This window comes from Coregonus lavaretus, assembly GCF_964263955.1.
Source record: "Coregonus lavaretus genome assembly, contig: HAP1_SCAFFOLD_4013, whole genome shotgun sequence".
Classification (NCBI taxonomy): domain Eukaryota; kingdom Metazoa; phylum Chordata; class Actinopteri; order Salmoniformes; family Salmonidae; genus Coregonus; species Coregonus lavaretus.
Window position 1 is genome coordinate 9,318 of NW_028160614.1, and position 27,196 is coordinate 36,513.

Here is a 27,196-nt window from a genome sequence, read left to right on the forward strand (position 1 = left end):
GGTCCCTAAGAACACAGTGGCCTCCATCATTCTTAAATGGAAGAAGTTTGGAACAACCAAGACTCTTCCTAGAGCTGGCCGCCCAGCCAAACGGGGGAGAAGGGCCTTGGACAGGGAGGTAACCCAGAACCCGATGGTCACTCTGACAGAGCTCCAGAGTTCCTCTGTGGAGATGGGAGAACCTTCCAGAAGGACAACCATCTCTACAGCACTCCACCAATCAGGCCTTTATGGTAGAGTGGCCAGACAGAAGCCACTCCTCAGTAAAAGGCACATGACAGCCCACTTGGAGTTTGCCAAAAGGCACCTAAAGGACTCTCAGACCATAAGAAACAAGATTCTCTGGTCTGATGAAACATCGATTTAACTCTTTGGCCTGAATGCCAAGCGTTACATCTGGAGGAAACCAGGCACCGCTCATCACCTGGCCAATGCCATCCCTATGGTGAAGCATGGTGGTGGCAGTATCATGCTGTGGGGATGTTTTTCAGCGACAGGGACTGGGAGACTAGTCAGGATTAAGGGAAAGATGAACAGAGCAAAATACAGAGACATTGTTGATGAAAACCTGCTCCAGAGCACTCAGGACCTCAGACTGGGCAAAGGTTCACCTTCTAACAGGACAACGACCCTAAGCACACAGCCAAGACAATGCAGGAGTGGCTTCGGGACAAGTCTCTGAATGTCCTTGAGTGGCCCAGCCAGAGCCCGGACTTGAACCCGATCAAACATCTCTGGAGAGATCTGAAAATAGCTGTGCAGCGACGCTCCCCATCCAACCTGACAGAGCTTGAGAGGATCTGCAGAGAAGAATGGGAGAAACTCCTCAAATACAGGTTTGCCAAGCTTGCAGCGTCATACCCAAGAAGACTCTAGGCTGTAATCGCTGCCAAAGGTGCTTCAACAAAGTACTGAGTAAAGGGTCTGAATACTTATATCAATGTAATATTTCAGTTTATTTTTAATACATTTGATAACATTTATAAAAACCTGTTTTTCCCTCTGTCATTATGGGGCATTGTGTGTAGATTGATGAGAAATAACAATTTAATCCATTTTAGAATAAGGCTGCTGTAACGTAACAAAATGTGGAACAAGTGAAGGGGTCTGAATACTTTCCGAATGAACTGTAGTGCACTACTCTGGACCATGCAGAGCCCTGTGGGGAATTGGGTGGCATTTCAGATGCAACCAGGGTCAACAGTGTGCACTAGAGTGTGGAGAAACCTGATGAAGTGTGCTGTGTACCAATCGCAGTATTAGAGGAAGTGTTGGGTCAGCTTTCTCTGTACTGTCATGGTTTTCATGGACTGTAACGTAAACTAAATCAGAACACTGGTATTCAATACCGGCCATACAAACAACAACCTTGCTATTGAATTCTACATTCATGTTGATTTTATGAAAATTCCCATTCCCAAGACAATACAGAATTGGTAGTGTCATCATCATATTTATGGACGCTGATATACAGGCTTTTTCATATGATGTATGTAATACAAATATGTCTAGAACCAAATCACACAACACGTTGCTTTGTGTAGGTTTGTCTCGCATCAATGCTTTTGCTTGTTCTGTAAAAATGTCAATGAGTATATCCAATATGACCCAGGTTCACCCTGTATAAAACCATCACTCCTCGGGACACCCAGATCTCCCCAACCCACTGTAATCAGATCTGCAACTCACACTAGTTGCCAGATCCTGCCCTGCATGGCCTATAGTCTGCCTGTCACCATGGCCAAATCACAGCCTGTTCTGTTCACTGCTCAATAAAAACGGACTACTTCTTTTGCTCAATCCCGTGGCCTGCCCAGTCTCACACCGACAGCTGAAAGGGAATGCCAAAATCCAGCTTTAAAAACGTAAGTAACTCTTTATCACAGTCATCAGACTTTTGGGGTGAAATTCCATTAAAGCTTAACAATAAAACCCTTTCATGGGTTCCTCAGATATCAACTGAATCAATAGCCTGGTCCCAGATCTGTTTCTACATTTGGCATGACAATGACCACAGTAGTTGGCCATACAGCACAAACAGATCTGGGACCAGGTTACTGAATCAAGGCTTCAGTAAGTAGTCAAATAAACATTTACCCTCTGTCCAGAGATGCGTAAACAAAGAAGGAAATGGTTATATTGTACAGGAATCAAATAATCTTTTAAGGCACGAAACCTTCATCTGCTATAAAGATGCTTATCGTCTTAGATAAATACTGTATCTATACATTTACAGGACACGATCATTCTCAAAAACACTGAAAATGTCTCATTCTTCCTCTCCCCTCCTCACTGTTTCACAGTTTCACTTTTCTCCAGTCGTCTCTGTACATGCCTCCTCATGACAACCGCAGTCAGGGCACTACATAGTGCCAGGGCGAGGAAGGATACACCGGCGAACCACAGCTGCCTCTCCCCATACACCTGCAGCATTGTATCCCTCCGACTGCCATAGTCCAGGAAAAGGGCCTCCAGCTGAGATAGAGTACACAGAGACAGGAAGAGGTGGAAGATCTGGTGTCCCTGACCCATGATGTCACAATGCCCCGGGAAGAACCTCTCAGGAACAGGGCAGGAGAAGAAGAGGGCTGCAAGCAGGAAGAAGGCCATCTACAAAATGGAGGACCACAACAGAAATAAGTCAGTTGACTGTTAATTGTGTTTTTTTAAATCCTCTATAGAGTTGCCACATCCATGATAATTCCTACATCCATCCATCCATCCTGTCATCCACCCACCCACCTGCAGGGCGTGGAGCGGTAGAGCGGGGTCCTGTCCCCAGGGTACGGTGGCCAGGCGGTGGGCTACAGGGCTGATGTCCAGGAAGTAGGCCATGCTTGTGGGGATCAGCTGGCAGATCTTCCTCCGGAGCGGATAGGGCCGGCGGTAACGTGACTTGGCAAAGCAGCAGCTGGCGCAGGACAGCCAGCCAAGTAGGGCAGCACCAGGGAGGAACCAGAACCCTAGAGGTAGAGGTAGAAAAGTTTGTCACTCCACAAATATTAGGAGTAGGGTGAAGTTGCCCTTAGACGCTGATCCTGGGTCACTTTTGCATTTTCCCCACTAATGGTTCAAGTTAGTATTGGGGGAGGGGGAAGCTGGTCCTAAAACTGCACATAGGGGAAACTTCACCCCTGAGCACAATATTACAACAATCGGCAATACACATTCCAGATTTAAAAGCCACCTTGTGGACCACTCAGTAAGAGTTGAGAGACTGTAATCCTCCGTAGGCAATTATAACACATTATCAGAATCAGGCATCCAAAATGGCTTCCTTTTCCCCCTTTGGGCCCAGGTGAAAAGTAGCGTATTATATAGGGAATAGGGTGCCATTTGGGACGCATAGAGTGTGGAGAGAGAACCTTAACGAAGTGTGTTCCCATAGCAATAATAAAAACAAAACACAAAGTACCTACAGCGCTCTCCCTCCAGGCAGGCTCAGAGCAGTAGAAATAGTGAGCCAGGGAACAGCCATACTGATACACCGCCACGCCCACATAGTCCAGGAAGAACAGAGAATAGTGGGTCAGCTCGGAGTGGGACTGAAGCAGGTGGGCTGTCACGCTACAACACAGGTAGGTGAGGGCAGACAGTATGTACAGGCAGAGAGGCAGGGAGGCTGGGTCTAGGGACAATCCATAGGCCCAGACACGCAGCAGCACCAAGGGGCCAGCCAGAAGGTGTGTCCAGACGTTGAGGGATTCGTTGTGTCTCTGGAAGAGGCTGAGGAGGTAACATCGCCAGTCCTGCCCCACCGGGCGGTAGCCGGAGAGGATGTAGGGCTCCCGGAACAGAGTGGGGACGCAGGAGACGGGGACGGTGGGGCTGGGGGAGGGGAGGGAGGGGAGAGTAGAGGGGAGGATGTCGGAGAGGTGAGGCAGCCGGCTGATCTGTTTCACACTCAGGGTTAGGGTACTGAGACGCCCCAGGGCTCCGCTGGACATGATGAAGGTGGGGCGCGAGGGAGAGAAAGAGGGATGGAGGGGGAGAGAGAGGAGTGTGAATGGGTATAGAGGAGGAGTAGTGTTGATTTGGGAAGACTTGGGTTTGCTGTGAAAACAAAGAGAGAAAAAAAATGCAGTTAATAATAAACTCATTTATGAATCAAAGTACAGATTAGGCATTGTGTTCTGTATTATACCAACTAGGTCAAAACAGATGCTGTTCTAGACAGAACACACATGTTGCTGGGAGCAGTCGCAGTTATCAAATACCACTAGAGCACTAGACTAAACTAAATCTCCGTCCATATCGTTCTTTTTCATTTCTACATCGATTTCGTGTGAGGCAGGCTGACAGACACACATTTCTCACATAGCTGGCCCTCTGTGAACTGGTTCACCTGTCTGTCAGCTAGTGTCAGATTACACTAGCAGGCATGCAGTCGTACCTGTACATTGTTACCTCTAGCCTGCTACCTGTCCCAGTAGCCTGCCTAGTGTCAATGTCTCCCTTAACACCCCACCTACACACTAAGGAGTGACAACAGCCACCCTATCTTTGACGTCATCAGCGATACTAATAAGCACCTATGGAGACCAAAGACAAAAACATATACACCCAGAGAACACAATCCAAGCCAATGAATGTGACTGATACTGTGCACAATGGAAAGGGCCACTTCTGAAACTCTTGGCAGTGCCTTATCTTTCTCACCTTGAGCATGATTGTGTAGGATACTAGTGGTGACCATTTCCCTTCTATTCTTCCATTCCTTGTCATCATGCGTTCTACACTAGCCTGGGTCCCACATCTGGGATCAGGCTACTTGTACAAGGGAGTAAAACTAGAAAGACTAGGGATGAGGCAACAGCATTCTAGAAATACAACTAGAAAAACAGAGATATGAGGCAACGGCATTCTGTACTTGCTGCATGGAATGTCTGTCGACCTATCCATGTAAGTGCCCCATTTTCAGCATTAAACTAAACCTCTAGAATCTAGCCCTGGGGTTAGAGGAAAATGACACCAAAAAAAAAAATGGGTTCTGCACAAGAAGCAATGAGACAGAGTTCTAGATTAGAAAAATGTAAAAGGGAAACAATATCTTCAAAAAAACATGTTAGACACGTTATTATCCTCCTTTCATGTTCAAATGATTGTTTGAAAAGATAGAAATCTCACCTGCCTGTCTGTCTGTCTGTCTGTCTGCTCCTGTGTGTCTAGACAGAACACACCTGTTGCTGGGAACAGTCGCAGTTATCAAATACCACTAAAGCGCTAGACTAACCTAAATCTCCGACCGTATCGTTCTTTTTCATTTCTACATCGATTTCGTGATGCTGATGGTGAGGTCTATTCTCAAGCAGACAGCCAGTGGTAGCAGCACGCCAGGTGAACTCTAGCCATCTACAAGTGACAGCATTGCTACCCTACTGCAAATAAGTCATTTGGGAGACTGGGCGTGGCTAAAAAGGTAGGCTAAACCATTGGGCTAAACAGAGAACGCCCAAAACTCAAGGACTGACCTACATTTTCCCAGGCAGTGGCGCTATGAAAAAATCATCTAATCCTTAAAACTACGCACATGGGGTTACGCATCACAATAAAAATATATAGCCTAGAATATTTTTTGGTACATATTACAATCACAATAGTTTATCAAAACAACCCTTTTTTCATGCACACGAGAAACCGAAAACATTATTTATTATTGAATCATAGCATCAAATTGCATGAGATGTTGATCAGTGATTTCTAATAACATTCTAGTCATTTTTGCAATTTTACATGTGAATACACAGAGCCTCATTAAACGTTTAAAAACCGACCAGTGCCTAGCCATTACAATAAATACACTACAATGCACGACAATATGACATACTTTGCAAAGAATGCAATGGCCACAGCTCGTTGTAGTTAAATAGCGCCATCTGCTGTACTATCTGTGGAAGAGCGTCCTTAGACAGATATGGGACCAGGCTATGCAAGAGGGGCTTGGAAGATATTGACCATGCGCAATAGGCAGCTGGCGCATGTTCAATATTGTATCTCTCAAGCCTCTCTTGCTTAGCGAGCTATGGCAACGTGAAGATGTTTTGGAGTGGGGATGCTGAGGAAAGTTATTTTCTCCTCTCATAGAGGAGTAATAAAAAAATATATATTTGTAAAAATATGAATTACTTTTTAAATGTTATTTATCAGGAGGTGCTGAAGCACCCATACTTCCCATTGCTCCAATTCCAAATATGTTTGTGCGCTTGCCAATGTAAAGGACGTCACATTGCTTGCTTAGGTTACGCAAAAAGCAGGACGCTAATGGCTGGGGAGTAAATTGCACACATCCTCATGTGTTACACTAACATTAAAATGATTCATGAAATGAGTGGCAAGGAGTTGGCACGATAGAAGCGTTTTCACCCCTGAACGACGTTGCACTATTTGGTTTCTCTTATGATCTAGTGAAAACTAGTGGAAAGTCAAAAGAGAAAAAAAAGTGCAACGTCATTCGAGGGAAATTAACTGAAATGGTCTGGTTTGTAGGCCATGGAAGAACTGGGACAATTTTCAGCTTCCAGGAATTGTGTACAGATCCTTGTGGCATGGGGATATGCATTAATGCTGAAATGAGGTGTTGGGAGGATGAATGGCAGGACAATGGGCCTCAGGATCTCCTCACGGTATCTCTGTGCATTCAAATTGCCATTGTTAAAATGCAATTGTGAATGTTGTCCGTAGCTTATGCCTGCCCATACCATAACCCCACCGCCACCATGGGGCACTCTGTTAACAACGTTGACATCAGCAAACCGCTCGCCCACATGACGCCATACTACTGGTCTGCAGTTGTGAGGCCTGTTGGACGTACTGCCAAATTCTCTTAAACAACGTTGGAGGTGGCTTTTGGTAGAGAAATTAACATTACATTCTCTAGCAACAGCTCTGGTGGACATTCCTGCAAGTCAGCATGCCAATTGCACGCTCTCTCAAAACTTGAGACATCTGTGGCATTGTGTTGTGTGACAAAACTGCTCATTTTAGAGTGGCCTTTTATTGTCCCCAGCACAAGGTGCACCTGTGTAATGATCATGCTGTTTAATCAGCTTCTTGATATGCCACACCTGTCAAGTGGATGGATTATCTTGGCAAAGGAGAAATGCTCACTAACAGGGATGTAAACAAATTTGGGCATACAATTTAAACAAATAAGCTTTTTATGCATATGGAACATTTCTGGTGTCTTTTTTTTTCAGCTCATGAAACATAGGACCAACACTTTACATGTTGCATTTATATTTTGTTCAGTGTAAATGACTAGCGCACCGTAGCCCTAACTTCTGTCGTCATGAAGTACTTTGAGAGGCTAGTTAAGGATCATATCACCTCCACCTTACCCGACACCCTAGACCCACTACAATCTGCATACCGCCCCAACAGATCCATGGATGACGCAACCGCCATCACACTGCACACTGCCCTATCCCACCTGGACAAGAGAAATACCTATGTGAGAATGCTGTTCATTGACTACAGCTCAGCCTTCAACACCATAGTGCCCTCCAATCTCATCACTAAGCTCAGGGCCCTGGGTCTGAACCCCTCCCTGTGCAACTGGGTCCTGGACTTCCCGACGGGCCGCCCCCAGGTGGTGAAGGTAGGAAACAACACCTCCACTTCGCTGATCCTCAACACGGGGGCCCCACAAGGGCGCGTGCTCAGCCCCCTCCTGTACTCCCTGTTCACCCATGACTGCGTGGTCACGCACGTCTCCAACTCAATCATCAAGTTTGCTGACGACACAACAGTTAAGAGATAGATGGGTGGTGTTGAATGGAGTTGAAGGATGGGACTAATAACAACTAACAACAAATAATAACAAGATAACTAATAATGTAAGCATACTGTGTCCATAATAAGTATATAGGTTGTATGTTGGGAGCTTTTGGGAAAGAGCACAGTTAGAAAGATATGGCATATAGAAGCAAACCGGATGGACATCATGAAAATGATCAGAGAGGTTGAGAGTAGAAGAAGTTCAGGAGCAAAAACAAAAAAAACTAATAAAATAGAATTATTGTAAAATTGACTTTGTCCATAAGGTGTAGATAGTAAGTATAGGCTGGAAGTAGAGGCCTGGGCATTGTTGTTCACAAATTTTTACCCCAAGTAGGGAAAGGATGGCGTGGTTGAAAAGTAATAAAGGGGAGTATATATATAAAAAACATGGGGGATTGGAAGTGATGCAGACAATTACATTGATGGAAGTTACAAACTATCTGCAATATTAAGCTGATCTACCCCCCCCAAAAACAAAAAAAAACAATGACGAGACAGCCTACAGGGAGGAGGTGAGGGCCCTGGCGGAGTGGTGCCAGGAAAATAACCTCTCCCTGAATGTCAACAAAACGAAGGAGCTGATCGTGGACTTCAGGAGACAGCAGAGGGAGCACGCCCACATCCACATCGACGGGACCGCAGTGGAGAGGGTGAAAAGCTTCAAGTTCCTCGGCGTACACATCACTGAATATCTGAAATGGTCCATCCACAGAGACAGTGGTGGTGAAGAAGGCGCAACAGCGCAACAGCGCCTCTTCAACCTCAGGAGGCTGAAGATATTCGGCTTGGTCCCTAAGACCCTCTCGAACTTCTACAGATGCACCATTGAGAGCATCCTGTCAGGCTGTATCAACGTCAGCAACCGCAGGGCTCTCCAGAGGGTGGTACGGTCTGCCCAACGCATCACCGGGGGCACACTGCCTTCCCTCCAGGACATCTACAGCACCCGGTGTCACAGGAAGGCCAAGAAGATCATCAAAGACCTCAGCCACCCGAGCCACGGGCTGTTCACCCCGCTACCATCTAGAAGGCGGAGACAGTACAGGTGCATCAAAGCTGGGCCCGAGAAACTGAAAAACAGGCCATCTCCAGGCCATCAGACTGTTAAATAGTCACCACTAGACAGTCAGTCTCCGCCCAGTAGCCTACCCTGAACATAATCACTGTTACTGGCCGACCACCCGGTACTCTACCCAGCACCTTAGAGACTGTTGCCCTATGTACATAGTCATTAAACACGGGTCACTTTAAAAATGTTTACATACTGTTTTACCAACTTCATATGTATATATTCTATTCTAGTCAATGCTCATCTTATATACTGTTATTATTACTGCTGTACACCTTTCCTATTCATGGACTGTCCATTCTGTCTATCCTTGTGTGTATTGTTTTGTTAGATATCACTGCTGATGGAGCTAGAAACATAAGCATTTCGCTGCACCTGCGATAAAATCAGCAAAATATGTGTGACAAAAAAATAAAATGTGATTTGTTTTGAGAGACAGAAAAGACCAGCATGTTAGCACAAAACAGGCACTGCAGCGGTCAGACCGCATTCATGCTACCTCTTGCAGCCCAGCCCCCCTTCTCTAAAAATTTCCCGCGAGTTGCTGAGGGGGCGGGTCCAAATGCAGAAACCTAGTATCTGATTGGACAGATACAGATTCCGCGCCAAATATGCAAAGCAAAGTTTGTCACATCGACCAATCATGGTTCAGATCTGAGTCCACCCGGGTACTAGGTGGCGCGAAAATCTTTCACTTCTGGAAAGACCTCTGCAGAAACGGACGCTTCGGGCTCTGAAAAAGTTTTTATCTTTGAAAAACATAAAATTACACAATGGCGTCTGATTCTGTGGACGATCGGGAAATGAGAGAGGCGCAGAGAGAGTATCTGGACTTCTTAGATGACGATGTAAGTAGTTTTGTACTTTGATAATGTAGCTAGCTAACTTTTATTGTATGCCTTCGAAAGGAAACCATGCAGCGTGTTGAGTTACAATAGATAACGTTGAAATCATGCCAACAGTTAGCTAGCTAGCTAGCTAAACTCCTTGGGCAATATTTTCTAATTTTGTAACGTTAGTTCCTGCCATCCTATCTAGCTCGTTAATTTTACGATGATATTGATAGCCAGTGAGTGACAATGTGTAGGCTAATGTGTAACTTTAGTTGGGTATTTAACGTTCGCCCACTGCTTAAGCCAGCCATCACTTGACCTGGATAGTGTCTGACGATTACCCCATTTGTGTTTTGTCCTGATGCAGCAAGACCAGGGAGTATATCAGAGCAAGGTACGGGACATGATCAGCGAGAACAAGAACCGACTTATCGTCAACATCAACGACCTGAGACGACGCAACGAGGCCCGGGCTGCCAGGTAGAAAAACAAATAGGATAACAGTAACTGATGTTACACTGCATTCACACACACACGCTTTTGGCAGTAATCGATTTGTTGTACCGGTATGTATCCACCAAGTTATTGGCATCCCACTATGCAAGATATGTAAGGGGATCTCTTTAGTTCACATTCCATATTAAGTTCCAGACCATACACTACTAGCCAAACACATAGAGCACCTAAATAAAAAATGATCTACCGGTATGTGTCTATTATTGTAGTTATATAAGACTGTGTAAGGGAAACTATGTCAACAACATGTAATACCATGCATATTAACCTTTGCTCCCTTCTTCCCAGGTTGATGACTAATGCGTTTGAGGAGCTGCTTGCGTTTCAGCGTGCTCTGAAGGACCTGGTGGCGTCTGTGGACGCTACGTACGCCAAGCAGTACGAGGAGTTCTTTGTTGGTCTGGAGGGAAGTTTCGGCAACAAGCACGTCTCTCCCCGTACCCTCACCTCTCGCCTGCTGGGTAGCATTGTGTGTGTGGAGGGCATCGTCACCAAGTGTGAGTATAGATGCAGGGATGGATGGAGTGGTGTAAGGTATCAAGCCAGCAGCCTACTCTGAATGTCTAAGACCACTGTACTGCTCCACAACTACCCATTCTATTTTGTCTTCAGTTTCCCCCTCTCTGTTCTGCTTTGACATGACAGCATGGAGTCAGAGCAGAATGTAATCCATAAGAAATAAACAAAGCAGACTCCTTTTTCTAGTATCCTCCCCATATCCAAAGTAATATCTAATACCTCCTCCTGTTCCTCTCTCTCTAGGTTCTCTGGTGCGTCCCAAGGTGGTGCGTAGCGTCCATTACTGTCCGGCCACCAAGAAGACCATGGAGCGGAAATACACAGACATGACCAGCCTGGACGCCTTCCCTTCCTCTGCCATCTACCCTACCAAGGTACGCACTCACTCACTGCCTCACTCCGTAGATAACCTCCGAAAACTCTTGGTGGGGTCGCAGCGCAAATAATTAATTATCTCCATCCCCTCTCTCTAGGATGAGGAAAACAACCCGTTGGAGACGGAGTTTGGTCTGTCCATCTACAAGGACCACCAGACGATCACGGTCCAGGAGATGCCAGAGAAGGCTCCTGCCGGTCAGCTTCCCCGCTCGGTGGACATCATACTGGATAATGATCTGGTGGACGTGGTAAAACCAGGAGACAGGGTCCAGGTGATCGGGACCTACCGCTGTCTGCCTGGCAAGAAGGGAGGATACACCTCTGGGGCTTTCAGGTGAGGTCATCACTTGGTAACACTTGTGCACGTGGATAGTCCCCAATAGATGTTTTTTGTCGATGTTTAACCAACTATTTCACTATCATACTTTGTAAAGAAAGAGTTAAAACGCACACTTAAAAAGTTGAAGAGGACATTAAACATAGAATAAATAGAGAGAATTACTCCCAATTTTTGTATTATTATGTGACTAAAACCAATGCTTAGGCACACAGTACCTCCTTCGGGGGGTGTTATAAGGTATATTGTTATCCTACATCTGTACTCTGTCCTCCATCTTCCTCCAGGACCATCATGATAGCCTGTCAGGTGAAACAGATGAGTAAAGAAGTGTCTCCATACTTCTCGGCTGACGACGTCTCCAAGATCAAACTTTTCAGCAAGTCGAAGATGGTAAAGAGCTGCACTGCCATAGTGATGGTTTTTAACATCTTTAGTCATTTAGCAGATGCTGTTATCCAGAGTGACTTAGTTAGTGCATTCATCTTAAGGTAGCTAGGTGAGACGACCACATCGCAGTCGTAGTAAGTAAAACCTTCCTCGGTAAAGCCGCTGTCAGTACTAGTAAGAGAAGACAATTGCAAGTGTTAATTTCCCCTCTAGCGATCATTACAGATCCATCTCAATAGTCTAAAAGGGTCTTCCTCTTGTCTACCAGTTCATCTGAAAAGACGGGACAGTCATTTTGGCCAGAGTCACTCATCGACACATCGCCTGGCATCCCAAATATCTACAATACTAAATTAAATACTCTGTGATCAAAGATGAGAAGATTCTACAGCTTATTTTGCGCCAACCCATTCCCTCAAACGCACCGTCTGTGTCCTCGTTCATGAGTACACTAAGAACATTCTAGACCATCTCTACCTATACTAACTCTCTCCTCTCCTATCCAGGATGTGTTTGACCAGCTGTCCCGCTCCCTAGCCCCCAGTATCCACGGTCATGAATACATTAAGAAGGCCATCCTGTGTATGTTGCTGGGAGGAGTGGAGAAGGTGCTGGAGAATGGATCACGCATCAGAGGAGACATCAATGTACTGCTCATAGGTACTGAGACCACTGAACTGCTGCTGTTCTTTCTCTCTCTCTCTCTTTATCTCTTGTTCTTTCTCTCTCTCTCTCTCTTTATCTCTTGTTCTTTCTCTCTCTCTCTTTATCTCTTGTTCTTTCTCTCTCTCTTTATCTCTTGTTCTTTCTCTCTCTCTTTATCTCTTGTTCTTTCTCTCTCTCTCTTTATCTCTTGTTCTTTCTCTCTCGCTCTCTTTATCTCTTGTTCTTTCTCTCTCTCTTTATCTCTTGTTCTTTCTCTCTCTTTATCTCTTGTTCTTTCTCTCTCTCTTTATCTCTTGTTCTTTCTCTCTCTCTTTATCTCTTGTTCTTTCTCTCTCTCTTTCTCTTGTTCTTTCTCTCTCTTTTAGTTTTTTAGTTTAGGTTATGAGATAGTAGGGCCCAAACAGTGGTTGATGGCTGTATGACCTATGAGCCTAAGGTCAGTTTGGGAATAATCTCTCACGACACACTGCTCAGATTGGAACCCCTTTGACAGTGTTGTGTTCGAGATCACCTAAAGCGAGACCGATTCAAGACCAAGACCGATGCAAATAGAGTCTGAGTCAAGACCCAGACCGGACGGGGGGGGGGGGCGAGACCGAGTCAAGACCGCAACCGGGAAGGGGACAAGGGGTCCGAGACGAAATGCGAGTCCAGTTCAAGACCATGATTGTAATTTTGTCAAATCGCCACCATAATAAGAGTTCAAAATGTCCAGTATTTCTGTGTTCATATTTCAGAAGAACATATGGATTCTTTAGACATTCAGAATGGTGAAAGAATGCATACTGAGGGCAAATCAAATTTTACTTGTCACATGCGCCGAATACAACAGGTGTAGACATTACAGTGAAATGCTTACTTACAAGCCCTTAACCAACAGTGCATTTTAAAAAGAAAAAAATAAATAAAAGTAAATAACTAAAGAGCAGCAGTAAAATAAAATAACAGTAGGGAGGCTATATACAGGGGGGTACTGGTGCGGGGGCACCGGCTAGTCGAGGTAGTGGAGTTACTCTACAAATTAATACTAGCCCAAACACAGTGGGGAACATGACGTCTTATCATAGTAATAATGATTCTAATTATATTATTATTTTCAGTGATATTCTGATTTAATCTCTTCAGTTTTTGTTGGAAAGGGTTAACACTGAAGAGGAAAAAAAAGATCCAATCAGGATTCTTATTTGGTGGTCTCTGGGGAGATCATTTTAGCTAGCTAAGTCAGCCATTGGCTACGCCATCAGAAGCTAGATAGAAGGCATCTGCCATCCAACTGTATTAGGCTAACATTTTGGAGTGACAGTGGAATCAACCAATCACATTTTGACTTGTAATGGGTGGGACCGACTTTACAAAAAACGTATGTAAACCTCTGCCTTCTCAAAGGCCAACGTGTCACTGCGCAATAGCGAGCAGTAGTTTTCCCACGGTCTAGCTAGCTAGCTTTTGTTGTAGGCTAGTTTGCAGCGGGTGTTATCGAAGAGGATGTTGTTGCTACTTTGTTAGCTTCTCCCTTTTCAAGAATAACTTCTAATAAGAAGTTAACTTTTTACTGCAGTGGGCTAAATCAGGGTCACAGAGTGATTTCTTTATAGTCTTAAACAAATCTACTTTGAAACCAAAGTGTACACGTCACACACACGGTTATGGGCGGACAAAAAAGCCCATGTCAAATATAGAGTTGAAAGTTGTTTGCATCCCAATATTACACTTCGTATACATCACAAAAGTGTGTGGCGCGAATGTGAATATACACTGCTCAAAAAAATAAAGGGAACACTTAAACAACAGAATGTAACTCCAAGTCAATCACACTTCTGTGAAATCAAACTGTCCACTTAGGAAGCAACACTGATTGACAATAAATTTCACATGCTGTTGTGCAAATGGAATAGACAACAGGTGGAAATTATAGGCAATTAGCAAGACACCCCCAATAAAGGACTGGTTTTGCAGGTGGTGACCACAGACCACTTCTCAGTTCCTATGCTTCCTGGCTGATATTTTGGTCACTTTTGAATGCTGGCGGTGCTTTCACTCTAGTGGTAGCATGAGACCGAGTCTACAACCCACACAAGTGGCTCAGGTAGTGCAGCTCATCCAGGATGGCACATCAATGCGAGCTGTGGCAAGAAGGTTTGCTGTGTCTGTCAGCGTAGTGTCCAGAGCATGGAGGCGCTACCAGGAGACAGGCCAGTACATCAGGAGACATGGAGGAGGCCGTAGGAGGGCAACAACCCAGCAGCAGGACTGCTACCTCCGCCTTTGTGCAAGGAGGAGCACTGCCAGAGCCCTGCAAAATGACCTCCAGCAGGCCACAAATGTGCATGTGTCTGTTCAAACGGTCAGAAACAGACTCCATGAGGGTGGTATGAGGGCCCGACGTCCACAGGTGGGGGTTGTGCTTACAGCCCAACACCGTGCAGGATGTTTGGCATTTGCCAGAGAACACCAAGATTGGCAAATTCGCCACTGGCGCCCTGTGCTCTTCACAGATTAAAGCAGGTTCACACTGAGCAGATGTGACAGAGTCTGGAGACGCCGTGGAGAACGTTCTGCTGCCTGCAACGGTGAGTCAGTCATGGTGTGGGGTGGCATTTCTTTGGGGGGCCGCACAGCCATCCATGTGCTCGCCAGAGGTAGCCTGACTGCCATTAGGTACCGAGATGAGATCCTCAGACCCCTTGTGAGACCATATGCTGGTGCGGTTGGCCCTGGGTTCCTCCTAATGCAAGACAATGCTAGACCTCATGGTCTCACAACTCTCCTACATGAGTGCGATGGTATTACGGTTGCTGTCCTTTCAGCATCACAAACCTGTAACACACTGAAGGCCTAAAGGTTTGCCACTGGGCAAACATGTCTATAATAGATGCAAAGGCTGTTATTAAGATATTCATGTTTCAAGAAAGGAGTGTATATATTTGGCCTGGCGAAGCGGTTTTTATGCGCTGACTGAATGGAAGCTGATAATTATGAGTTATTTTTTAATTTTTTTACTCCGCTGGTCTGTGGGTAGAAATGACGAGTCCTCGCTGTCCGAGACCGAGTACAAATGTATCTGACAACGAGACATTCAAAATGTGGTCTCCAGTACTACAACGCAGCCTTTCGACCCTCCAATCAATTTGGTTTGCTAGCTAGCTCACGGAATATTTGGTTCTGGGTTATGCGATTAGTTTGGGAAGAACTTTTTAACTTGTTAGTGAGTAGTGATGGGTGAAAAATTTATACAGTTACATATCGCAATATTATATCAATACTTTGACTCCAAATAATGTATTTATTTTTTTGCTAGGTCACGTCAGCTAGCGCTAGTTGGCTGTGCCTGCACCAAAGCTCCGGCGTTTTTCTTCCTATATCTTGTTCTCATGTTTAAATAGTGAGCCAACATGTTTTCAGCACTTTTATTTCCATGACCGATCAAAACTAGTTTTCTCATGGCTCTCTCTTGTCTCTCTGCAGCAGACATATGGTGAGCGATATGTTTGAAACATCAAATCGCAGTATCGAATCTCAATACATATCGTATCGGCACTTAAGTATCGTGATAATATTGTATCGTGAGGTCCCTGGCAATTCCCAGCCCTATTAGTGAGCACTGTTAAAAGTGTTACAGTATGTGTCTGTATCCTAATTCTATCACATATAAGACTGACCTTTCTCTCTCCTCTCTCTCTCCTCTCGCTCTCTCTCCCCTCTCTCCTCTCTCTCTCCTCTCCTCGCTCTCTCCCCTCTCTCGCTCTCCTCTCTTTCTCCTGTCCCCCCTCTCTCTCGCGCTCCTCTCTCTCTCTCCCTCCTCTAGGTGACCCGTCAGTGGCTAAGTCCCAGCTGCTGCGTTATGTCCTGCACACGGCGCCCCGAGCCATCCCTACCACCGGCCGGGGGTCATCTGGGGTCGGCCTGACCGCTGCTGTCACTACTGACCAGGAGACTGGTAAAGACGCACACACAGGCTCACACACACACACACAGGCTCACACTCACACACACAGGCTCACACACACACAGGCTCACACTCAGATACTGAGTTGAAACTCGACAGAAAGAGTGAATATGATCATCCTTCCTGACAGTGAATGAATCCATAACATGCCTATCAAATTAGGTAGTGAAACATTCAAAGACACCAAATGAATAAGTGAATCAATCATATTTACATCAATGAATCATTAGTTGAAAAATTGAACGACTCACACCACAAATGACTCACTGATCCCATCACCCATAGATGCATGTTTACATTTTAGTCATTTAGCAGACGCTCTTATCCAGAGCCACTACAGTAGTGAATCATTTAGCAGACTCTTATCCAGAGCCACTACAGTAGTGAATCATTTAGCAGACTCTTATCCAGAGCCACTACAGTAGTGAATCATTTAGCAGACTCTTATCCAGAGCCACTACAGTAGTGAATCATTTAGCAGACTCTTATCCAGAGCCACTAGAGTAGTGAATCATTTAGCAGACTCTTATCCAGAGCCACTACAGTAGTGAATCATTTAGCAGACTCTTATCCAGAGCCACTACAGTAGTGAGTCATTTAGCAGACTCTTATCCAGAGCCACTACAGTAGTGAATCATTTAGCAGACTCTTATCCAGAGCCACTAGAGTAGTGAATCATTTAGCAGACTCTTATCCAGAGCCACTACAGTAGTGAATCATTTAGCAGACTCTTATCCAGAGCCACTACAGTAGTGAGTCATTTAGCAGACACTCTTATCCAGAGCAATTAGGGTTAAGTGCCTTGCTCAAAGGCACATCAACACAGCTAGTCGGCTCGGGTATCGAACCAGCGGCCGCTAGGCTACCTGCCGATTAAATGCTACTGTTATATTACCATATTGTGTGCTTCTCTCCTCTCCCATCAGGTGAGCGTCGTCTGGAGGCGGGAGCGATGGTTCTGGGGGACAGGGGTGTGGTCTGTATCGATGAGTTTGACAAGATGTCCGACATGGACCGTACAGCCATCCATGAGGTGATGGAGCAGGGCCGTGTCACCATCGCTAAGGCGGGTATCCATGCCAGGCTCAACGCCCGCTGCTCCGTGCTGGCAGCTGCCAACCCCGTCTACGGCAGGGTGAGCTAAGAACTATTACATGTAATGATGAAGGAATGTGGTGCCTTGAAAGCGTCTCACAAAAACTTATCTGGAGATGGTTTGGAAGCGCCGCTGAACGGGCATTTAACTAGTCTGCAAAGGAATGCCACTTCTGAAGCGGGTCTAACGTCCATCACTAGGCAACCAGAACTGTCAATCAAATGATCTCGAGCTGCCTGCAGGCAGACCATTTAACTCCTAAGAAAAGTACTTGACTTACCAAAACATTTAGTAGAAATAAAACGCATCTACCCTACCATAAACAACAACACAGCAGCACACCAATCAGCAACGTTTATTGTTGTCAGGGAAACAACACCCAAGATTCTATTGCGGAGCAGAATTCTACTGTCTGAAAAGGAACAGACTGTTCTGAAAGGGTATCAATTGTCGCTATCGACCTGTTACCGTAGCGGCGTCCTATGTATGAAAAGGGTATATTACCTCATAAAATGATTTTCTATTTGAGAGTGTTAGTCATGATCCGGATCCTGGCCGAAACTAATCTGGTCTCGGCAACTTACAAGATGCGCTCTACCTCACTCCTCTCTCTCTAGGATAGCATTAATCAGTGTCTCCTCCATCTCTCTCTCTCTCTCTCTCTCTCTCTCTCTCTCTCTCTCCTTCTCTCTCTCTCTCCTTCTCTCTCTCTCTCCATCTCTCTCTCTCTCTCTCTCCTTCTCTCTCTCTCTCCTTCTCTCTCTCTCTCTCTCTCTCTCTCTCTCTCTCTCTCTCTCCTCTTTCTCTCTCTCTCTCTCTCCTCTTTCTCTCTCTCTCTCTCTCCTCTTTCTCTCTCTCTCTCTCTCTCTCTCTCTCTCTCTCTCTCTCTCCTCTTTCTCTCTCTCCCTCTTTCTCTCTCTCTCTCTCCCCTCTCTCTCCCTCCTCTCTCTCCTCTCTCTCTCCCTCCTCTCTCTCTCTCTCCCTCCTCTCTCTCTCTCTCCCTCCTCTCTTTCTCTCTCTCCCTCCTCTCTCCTCTCTCTCTCTCTCTCTCTCTCTCCTCCCTCCTCCCTCTCTCTCTCCTCCCTCTCTCTCTCTCCAGTATGATCAGTATAAGACTCCTATGGAGAACATTGGTCTGCAGGACTCTCTGCTGTCTCGTTTTGACCTGCTGTTCATCATGTTGGACCAGATGGATGCAGAGCAGGACAGAGAGATCTCAGACCACGTCCTCAGGATGCACCGATACAGAGACCCCCGCGAACAAGACGGGACAGGTAACACTCTACTCCTAACAACAGATCTGGGATCAGATGCGCCACCAGGGACAGGGAACTAGATATGCCGGTGATCACCAGTCCCGGTTCTTGAGGGCTGTTCGGCTGTTCGGGCCTGATTCAACGTCATTCATCTTAGCTACAACTGCTTATCAAGGCTTTTTATTATCTGAGTCAGATGTTTTAGTGCTTGGCTTGAACAAAGGTCTGCATACCCTGTGGTTCTCCAGACCCAGTGTGTGTGTGACCACTGATCTATGATCTAGACTACTGACTGCGTGTGTGTGTGTGTGTGTGTGTGTGTGTGTGTGTGTGTGTGTGTGTTGTAGCCATGGCCTTTGGTGGATCAGTAGACATCCTGGCCACTGAGGACCCTGACTCAGTTCAGGACGAGCAGGAGGAACTGCAGGTCTACGAGAAACACAACAACCTGTTGCACGGCACCAAGAGACGCAGGTATGTGCTCTCTCTGGGCACGCTCGTTTTGCGTGAGTTGACATTTCACTTTAGGACCAATAGAATGGTCTAAATCAGTGGTTCCCAACTCCAGTCCTCCAGCGCCGCCCCCAACCGTACACGTTGTTGTTGTAGCCCTGGACAAACTCACCTGATTCAACTCGGACAGCCTGATGATTAGTTGAATCCCGGGCTACAATAAAAATGTGTACTGTTGGGGGTACTGGAGGACTGGAATTGGGAACCACTGGTCTAAAATGTGCAAACTCTGCCCACCTGGGGCACAGGGCGAGGAAAAACGAACGTGCCCCCACTCTCTTTCTCCAGTCCTTCATCACTGCATGTTAAGGTCTTCTTTCCCTATCTATCTCCATGCTAAATCAGTTATGTTTTTGTTTAGAGAGAAGGTAGTGAGTAAGGAGTTCATGAGGAAGTACATCCACATCGCCAAGGTGTTGACCCCCACTCTGACCCAGGAAGCAGCCAATCACATCGCTGAAGAATACTCCAGGCTGAGAAGCCAGGAACAGCTGGGCTCCGACATCGCCAGGGTGAGTCGTTTAGACACGCCCACACACAGAATATAGCCTTTGCTTATAGGTGCACCCATCTAGTACTGTGCCAGAAACCCTTTGCCTCCAGAACAGCCGGAGTTCTTCGGGGGGCATGGATTCTACAAGTTGGAAACGTTCCACAGGGGTTTTGGTCCGTGCTGACGTCATTGGACGACGTTACACCACCGCCACCAGCCTGTACCGTTGACACCAGGCAGGATGGGTCCATGGACTCATGCTGCTTACGCCAAATCCTGACTCTGCCATCAGCATGACGCAACAGGAACCAGGATTCGTCGGAGCAGGCAATGTTTTTCCACTCCTCAATTGTCCGGTGTTGGTGTTGGTGATGGCGTGCCCACTGGAGCCACTTCTTCTTGTTTTTATCTGATAGTAGTGGAACCCGGCGTGGTCGTCTGCTGCAATAGGCCATCCGTGACAAGGATCGTCGAGTTGTGCGTTCCGAGATGCCGTTCTGCACACCGCTGTTGTACTGCACCGTTATTTCTGCTGCATTTCTGAGACGCAGACTCGGTCTCAACCTTTAAGTCTTTACTGAAGACTTATCTCTTCAGTAGGTCATATGTAGGTCATATGATTGAGTGTAGTCTGGCCCAGGAGTGTGAAGGTGAACGGAAAGGCTCTGGAGCAACGAACAGCCCTTGCTGTCTCTGCCAGGCCGGTTCCCCTCTCTCCACTGGGGTTCTCTGCCTCTAACCCTGTTACAGGGGCTGAGTCACTGGCTTACTGGTGCTCTTTCATGCCGTCCCTAGGAGGGGTGCGTCACTTGAGTGGGTTGAGTTACTGACGTGATCTTCCTGTCTGGGTTGGCGCCCCCCCTTGGTTTGTGCTGTGGTGGAGACCTCTGTGGGCTATACTCGGCCTTGTCTCAGGATTGTAAGTTGGTGGTTGAGGATATCCCTCTAGTGGTGCGGGGGCTGTGCTTTGGCAGAGTGGGTGGGGTTATATCCTTCCTGTTTGGCCCTGTCCGGGGGTTTCTTCGGATGGGGCCACAGTGTCTCCGGACCGCTCCTGTCTCAGCCTCCAGTATTTATGCTGCAGTAGTTTATGTGTCGGGGGGCTGGGGTTAGTTGGTTATACCTGGAGTACTTCTCCTGTCTTATCCAGTGTCCTGTGTGAATTTAAGTATGCTCTCTCTAATTCTCTCGTTCTCTCTGAGAACCTGAGCCCTAGGACCATACGTCAGGACTACCGGGCATGCTGACACCTTGCTGTCCCCAGTCCGCCTGGCCTTGCTGCTATTCCAGTTTCAACTGTTCTGCCTGCGGTTACGAAACCCCTACCTGTCCCAGACCTGCTGTTTTCAACTCTTAATGATCGGCTATGAAAAGCCAACTGAGAGACCTGAGCCCTAGGACCATACGTCGGGACTACCGGCCGTGGTGACTCCTTGCTGTCCCCAGTCCGCCTGGCCTTGCTGCTATTCCAGTTTCAACTGTTCTGCCTGCGGTTATGGAACCCCTACCTGTCCCAGACCTGCTGTTTTCAACTCTTAATGATCGGCTATGAAAAGCCAACTGAGATTTATTCCTGATTATTATTTGACCATGCTTGTCACTTATGAACATTTTTGAACATCTTGGCATGGTTCTGTTATAATCTCCACCCGGCACAGCCAGAAGAGGACTGGCCACCCCTCATAGCCTGGTTCCTCTCTAGGTTTCTTCCTAGGTTTTGGCCTTTCTAGGGAGTTTTTCCTAGCCACCGTGCTTCTACACCTGCATTACTAGCTGTTTGGGGTTTTAGGCTGGGTTTCTGTACAGCACTTCGAGATATCAGCTGATGTACGAAGGGCTATATAAAATAAAATTGATTGATTGATTGATTTCTGTTTGTGGCCCGCCTGTTAGCTTCCACGATTCTTGCCATTCTCCTTAAACCTCTCATCAATTAGTCGTTTTTTGCCCACAGGACTGCCGCTGACTGGATGTTTTTTGTTTGTCGCACCATTCTCTGTAAACTCTAGACACTGTCGTGCGTGAAAAGCCCAGGAGGCCGGCTGTTTCTGAGGTACTGGAACCGGCGTGCCTGGCACCAATGATCAGACCACGCTCAAAGTCGCTTAAGTCACTCGTTTTGCCCATTCTAACGTTCAATAGAGTAACTGAATGCCTCGATGCCCGTCTGCCTGCTTTATATAGCAAGCCACGGCCACGTGACTCACTGTCTGTAGGAGCGAAGCATTATCGTGAACAGGGTGGTATACCTAATAAATTGCCCCCCCCCCCCCCCCCCAATCTAACCTTCTCCCCCGTCTAACCCTCTGCCCCCCCTTTCCCCCTCCAGACATCCCCAGTAACCGCTCGTACTCTGGAGACCCTGATCCGTCTGTCTACGGCCCATGCTAAAGCGCGCATGAGTAAGGTTGTGGAGCTGGAGGACTCGGAGGTCGCTGTGGAGCTGGTCCAGTTCGCATACTTCAAAAAGGTCAGCAGACTCGACATGCATAGTTGATTGATTGGTTGATTGATTGATTGATTGTCTTCCACGTGGTGGCCATCCCATATGGGATTATTACACAGTACTTGTAATGTAGGTTACAGCCATTGCGCAAACAACATACATCTTCATTTAAATAAACTCTGTTGTATTTTGGTAAAGCTTGTCTGATGTCTGCAGTTAGTACAGAATGGGTTTAATCTGAAACTAATCTCTGTTCTGTCCTGTAGGTTCTGGAGAAACTCATCTCTGTTCTGTCCTGTAGGTTCTGGAGAAACTCATCTCTGTTCTGTCCCATGGTCCTGTAGGTTCTGGAGAAACTCATCTCTGTTCTGTCCCATGGTCCTGTAGGTTCTGGAGAAACTCATCTCTGTTCTGTCCCATGGTCCTGTAGGTTCTGGAGAAAGAGAAGAAGAGAGGGAGGAAGGAGCAGGACTCTGGCTCTGAGGAGGAAGAGGAGGAGACAACACAACGTACCCCTCGCTCAGACAAGAAGAGGTACGGCATTGGACTCTTATTTGTGAATGTAAACAAAATAGCCTCAAAACATGGTTACAACTATCACTATGGATGGTTACGAACCATCACTATGGATGGTTACGAACCATCACTATGGATGGATATGAATTTGATAGTGGTTACATTTTCTCCAGGCCCATCGCTCAGCTTTTTACCAAAACAAACTCTTTGGTGAACTCACACACTGGACTTTTACTAGCAGTGACCTTGCTGATAGCTACTTTATTGAGGAAGAATGTACTTACTGTGGTGGTCCCAACTAGCCATCTTAAGATGAATGCACGAACTGTAAGTCGCTCTGGATAAGAGCATCGGCTAAATGACTAAAAATGTCAAACGTTATTGTTCCTACTGCCCCTTGTTCCTACTGCCCGTTTTCTGGACATGTCTGTTATTCTGTGTTTGTCCTGCAGGAGTCGCCGTGGTTCCCAGAGCAGCGAGGCCCGCGACCCGTACGACTTCGCTGGAGAGAAGGACATCCCTGAGAGTAAGAACCAGACGCTTCTTTCTCTCAGTACCATTTCTGCAAAGCACTATGGGTTCCATTCAGACTTGAGATAAATTGCCTTAACATGGACTTAAGTCATCAAAACATGGACTTAAGTCATCAAAACATGGACTTAAGTCATCAAAACATGGACTTAAGTCATCAAAACGTGGACTTAAGTCATCAAAACGTGGACTTAAGTCATCAAAACGTGGACTTAAGTCATCAAAACGTGGACTTAAGTCATCAAAACGTGGACTTAAGTCATCAAAACGTGGACTTAAGTCATCAAAACGTGGACTTAAGTCATCAAAACGTGGACTTAAGTCATCAAAACATGGACTTAAGTCATCAAAACATGGACTTAAGTCATCAAAACATGGACTTCAGTCATCAAAACATGGACTTCAGTCATCATTTTTCTTGACTTGTGTCCATGTTAAGTCAACTAATCTCAAGTCTGAATAGAACCTTTTTATATGAATCAAATTGATTCTCAGTTTCAGAATTGTTACCATACACTGTTTGCCCCTCCCTCCCACAGTCCAGGCTGGCACGCCCAAACCGGCCGAGGCAGAAGAGGAGCCTATGGATGCCCCTGTCCCACCGAGCCAGGACGGGCAGACAGAGGTGTCTGCAGACAGGTGGGTTACAGTGCGAAGGGCAGAGACTCCTCTCATGCTACCGTCAGTCACTCTTGTTAGGGGACCCTGCATAGACTGGATAGGTGAAAGCAAAATGTTTGAACTGTGAAGAATATGTTGGAAGTCTGGGGCTGGGTGCTAGAATAGAACCAAGACCTAGTTAGGATAGGCATGTGTCTATCGCTCCACTGAATGGAAGGGAGTTATATCCCTCTGTCCATGTTAATCCTCTCTCTCTGTCTCTCTGTGTCTGTGTCTCTCTCTCTCTCTCTCTCTCTCTCTGTGTCTCTCTCTGTCTCTCTCTCTGTGTGTTTTCCAGGCTGAAGGAGTTTAAGTCCTCCCTCCTGGAGGTGTTCCGTTCTGCACATGCTCAGTCCGTTGGTATGAACTCTCTGGTGGAGAGTGTCAACAAGGACAGTGACGCCCCCTTCACCCTGACAGAGGTCCGGGCCGCCCTCGCTCGCATGCAGGACGACAACCAGATCATGGTGGCTGATGATATCATCTTCCTCATCTGACACAGAGGTGGAGGCAGGAGAGGGAAGAGGAGGTGGGAGGGAGAGGGAAGAGGAGGAGGTGGAGGGAGGAGGAGGAGGGAGAGGACAGAAGGAGAAGCAAGAGTCAGAATGGAGAGATTATGTTTCCCATTTGAGACCAAGAAGGATGAGAAGGAATTCAGAAGAAGAATTGAAGTAGATTTTGACTGGTTCTTCTGGGTTTTGGGTCCACTAGCTTCTTCCAGTTAGCTTTTTGGCAACAACCGCTTATGGACTAAAAAGGAGTTGAACGATTATGGTTTTATGTTGTTGAATGTCCTTGGTTCATTCTTGATCAGTTTCAAAGTTTTTTGTTTATTTGCTTTACTCATGTTTTAGCAACATATTATGGTATGTACAAGGTCTGGTTACAATGAAGAGATTTGGGCTAGAAGGACCATTCTCTCTAGAGCAAAGTGCACCTGTATCGTTTTAATGCTTTCTTTTTACAGTTTTAATCTGTTTAAAAAACATTACTTTTTTCTAAAATATCTTTCTTGTATATATTGTTTTGTTAAAAAAAAAAAAAGTTTTCATTGTAAAGGTTTGTCAACTGTAGTAGTGCCTGGAGATGGAACATTACATTGTTTGATGTTAAACATTGTGGCTGGTTGAAGATGAACTAACTGCTTGTGCTCTCATTTACACACACACACATCGGGGGATAGCGTATCGCTTTTATAAAACAGATGAACAATGCGGTGAGGTGCAGCTGCCTGTGAAATGGGGTTTCACTGCGTTGTACAATGGGGAAATGATAAGCTGTGGTTTTGATTGGGCTGATCAGGGCCTCCCTGGCATTACATTTACATTTTAGTCATTTAGCAGACGCTCTTATCCAGAGCGACTTACAGGAGCAATTAGGGTTAAGTGCCTTGCTTAAGGGTACATCGACAGATTTTTCACCTAGTCGGCTCGGGGATTAGAACCAGGGACCTTTACGGTTACTGGCACAACGCTCTTAACCACTAAGCTACCTGCATAACCTCCATCCGGGCTAGTCCCTCTGCTCTCTACACCCACGCCTGAGTCATCATTTACATGACGCTGCAACATTATTTGGCAGCCTAGTTAGCGCCCCCATTAACAATACATAGGGAGTACATTTTTTTGTTTATGCTCTGAAACTGAATGTATAGAATGAGAACAATATTTTTATTTTTTAATCAAAAAGTTGGCCCAGCTCTCTAAATATAATCTCTGCTCCGTTTTCAGTTTCTTGACTGAGTAATGCTGATTTGTTCTGAGAAGTGGTCAGCGTTTCTGTGACCTGGATAGAGAGGAGTGGGTGGACACCAAATGGTACCCTATTCCCTATATAGTGCACTACGTAAAGGGCTCTGGTCAGAAGTAATGCACTATGTAGGGAATAGGGTGCCATTTGGGACGCTGGCAGTGTGTCTGTGAAGATTGTGCCTCTTCTAGGGATTTTAAATCGGTTTGCTACAGTGGTGCGTGGAGAAGTGGGTATCCTCAAATATTGCGAAACATTTCCCAAACAGCCCACACACCGAAGAAAAGGTGTCCTGTGTGAAAAATTCTACGAGAAACATTGACACTGAATGACCTAAAATGATCAATCCCATATTGGTCTTTAATAGTCAGGCCAACCCAAGCTGTACTGTGCAAGTCAGCTAATAGTAGTCCTCTTATTGAAATCGATAAATGAGGCTGTCAACTGAGTCAGAAATTCACAGTTTTCTGATTTTCCCAAATTAGTTCAAGTTTTTACTATCAAAGCCACACTTTATTAATAGAAAAACAACATTGGATGTTCTAAATCCATAACAATGCCTAAACCACATAAGGAGACTACATTTGAAGTCTGGGGAAAATCTAAGAAATTTAGAAAAAAAATTGTGTAGTTACCCTTTAATTCAAGTGTACAGGCACCTAGCACTGTTTGGTTAGCATGTTTCTGTAGCACATGAGATGGAGTTTTCAAAACAAAAGGCCACTGGATTGATGCAAGTAGTCATGATATCATTCTGACAGGTAGGCATAGGCTACTTTGTAGCTAGTTAACATTTAATAGAGAAGGTGTGGTATCGAGTAAAAGTTGCTAGTCATTGCTGATAAACAAAGGAGTCCGCTCATACTGAACCTTGATCATAAGTTTATTCATATCACAAGCTTTCAGCATGAGTTACAGGTGTCAAGATCACCCGGAGAGCAACGTCCCAGATTGCAATGGCTGCTCTAACCTCTTCTTCCTCCAGCATATACTTATAAACAATGCAAAAATAGGGGTTGCTCCCTCTGCTGTCCAATCACCTGTCTCCCCTGGGGCGTCACCCTACAAATGGCTACTTTTGAACTAAGATAAACATCCCCTCTTTGTTCCTCTAGAAAGTCATAATCTTAATACACTACAAAGGTTTTTGGGAAAGCCTTTCCATCTACCAGAAGACGGTTAGGCCTATCATTGGCGTCGCTATATTTTTCCTGTTCCTTCATTGTTTGAAACCTGGACGTTTTACTTCATACAGTGCCTTCAGAAAGTATTCATACCCCTTGCCTTCAGAAAGTATTCATACCCCTCGACTTATTCCACATTTTGAATTCAATATGGATTTTAAAAAATGTTATAACCCATCTACACACGATGCCCTATAATGACAAAGTGAAAGTGAAAAGGGTAATAGGCGAGGGGCAGTAATGGGAATTAGCATGAGCGAAATTACATTTTTGAAGACCCGTGTACCCGCCAAAGAAAAGGCGGGAAATGCAGCAGAGT

General features: G+C 45.9%; 2 protein-coding genes across 3 annotated transcripts; one reads left to right on the forward strand and one right to left on the reverse strand.

Moving 5' to 3' along the window:
• Window positions 1–938: 938 nt before the first annotated feature.
• LOC311121621 (membrane progestin receptor beta-like) lies at window positions 939–5,360 on the reverse strand. 2 transcript variants are annotated; one of them, XM_084196083.1, is made up of 4 exons: window positions 5,128–5,360; window positions 3,416–4,053; window positions 2,743–2,963; window positions 939–2,610 (listed from the first exon to the last, which is right to left on the reverse strand). In XM_084196083.1, the coding sequence occupies exons 2-4, from the start codon at window positions 3,945–3,947 to the stop codon at window positions 2,290–2,292; spliced, it is 1,074 nt and encodes a 357-aa protein (XP_084052209.1). In that variant the 5' UTR covers window positions 3,948–4,053; window positions 5,128–5,360; the 3' UTR covers window positions 939–2,289. The 2 variants fall into 2 exon arrangements, with proteins under 2 accessions (XP_084052209.1, XP_084052210.1); XM_084196084.1 differs by having other exon boundaries at window positions 1,383–2,610; window positions 5,132–5,360.
• Window positions 5,361–9,566: 4,206 nt separating this feature from the next.
• Window positions 9,567–25,669, forward strand: LOC311121622 (DNA replication licensing factor MCM3-like). Its single transcript, XM_084196085.1, has 17 exons — window positions 9,567–9,696; window positions 10,049–10,161; window positions 10,486–10,694; window positions 10,960–11,090; window positions 11,190–11,428; window positions 11,719–11,824; window positions 12,328–12,481; window positions 16,293–16,424; window positions 17,360–17,568; window positions 18,629–18,803; window positions 19,133–19,259; window positions 19,660–19,810; window positions 22,121–22,261; window positions 22,668–22,771; window positions 23,206–23,279; window positions 23,824–23,923; window positions 24,243–25,669. Exons 1-17 carry the CDS (start codon window positions 9,622–9,624, stop codon window positions 24,439–24,441), a joined length of 2,439 nt encoding a protein of 812 aa, XP_084052211.1. The 5' UTR covers window positions 9,567–9,621; the 3' UTR covers window positions 24,442–25,669.
• Window positions 25,670–27,196: the final 1,527 nt, after the last annotated feature.

What these genes read in the sequence shown, in the direction of transcription:
- LOC311121621 (XM_084196083.1), bottom strand. Translation starts at nt 3,947, where the DNA reads ATGTCCAGCGGAGCCCTGGGGCGTCTCAGTACCCTAACCCTGAGTGTG. An exon ending in CTGGAGGGAGAGCGCTGTAG is followed by an intron (nt 2,964 to 3,415) that starts GTACTTTGTGTT and finishes CTCTACCTCTAG; the next exon opens with GGTTCTGGTTCCTCCCTGGT. An exon ending in TACCGCTCCACGCCCTGCAG is followed by an intron (nt 2,611 to 2,742) that starts GTGGGTGGGTGG and finishes TCCATTTTGTAG; the next exon opens with ATGGCCTTCTTCCTGCTTGC.
- LOC311121622 (XM_084196085.1), top strand. Translation starts at nt 9,622, where the DNA reads ATGGCGTCTGATTCTGTGGACGATCGGGAAATGAGAGAGGCGCAGAGA. An exon ending in AACGAGGCCCGGGCTGCCAG is followed by an intron (nt 10,162 to 10,485) that starts GTAGAAAAACAA and finishes CCTTCTTCCCAG; the next exon opens with GTTGATGACTAATGCGTTTG. An exon ending in TGGGCTCCGACATCGCCAGG is followed by an intron (nt 19,811 to 22,120) that starts GTGAGTCGTTTA and finishes TTCCCCCTCCAG; the next exon opens with ACATCCCCAGTAACCGCTCG.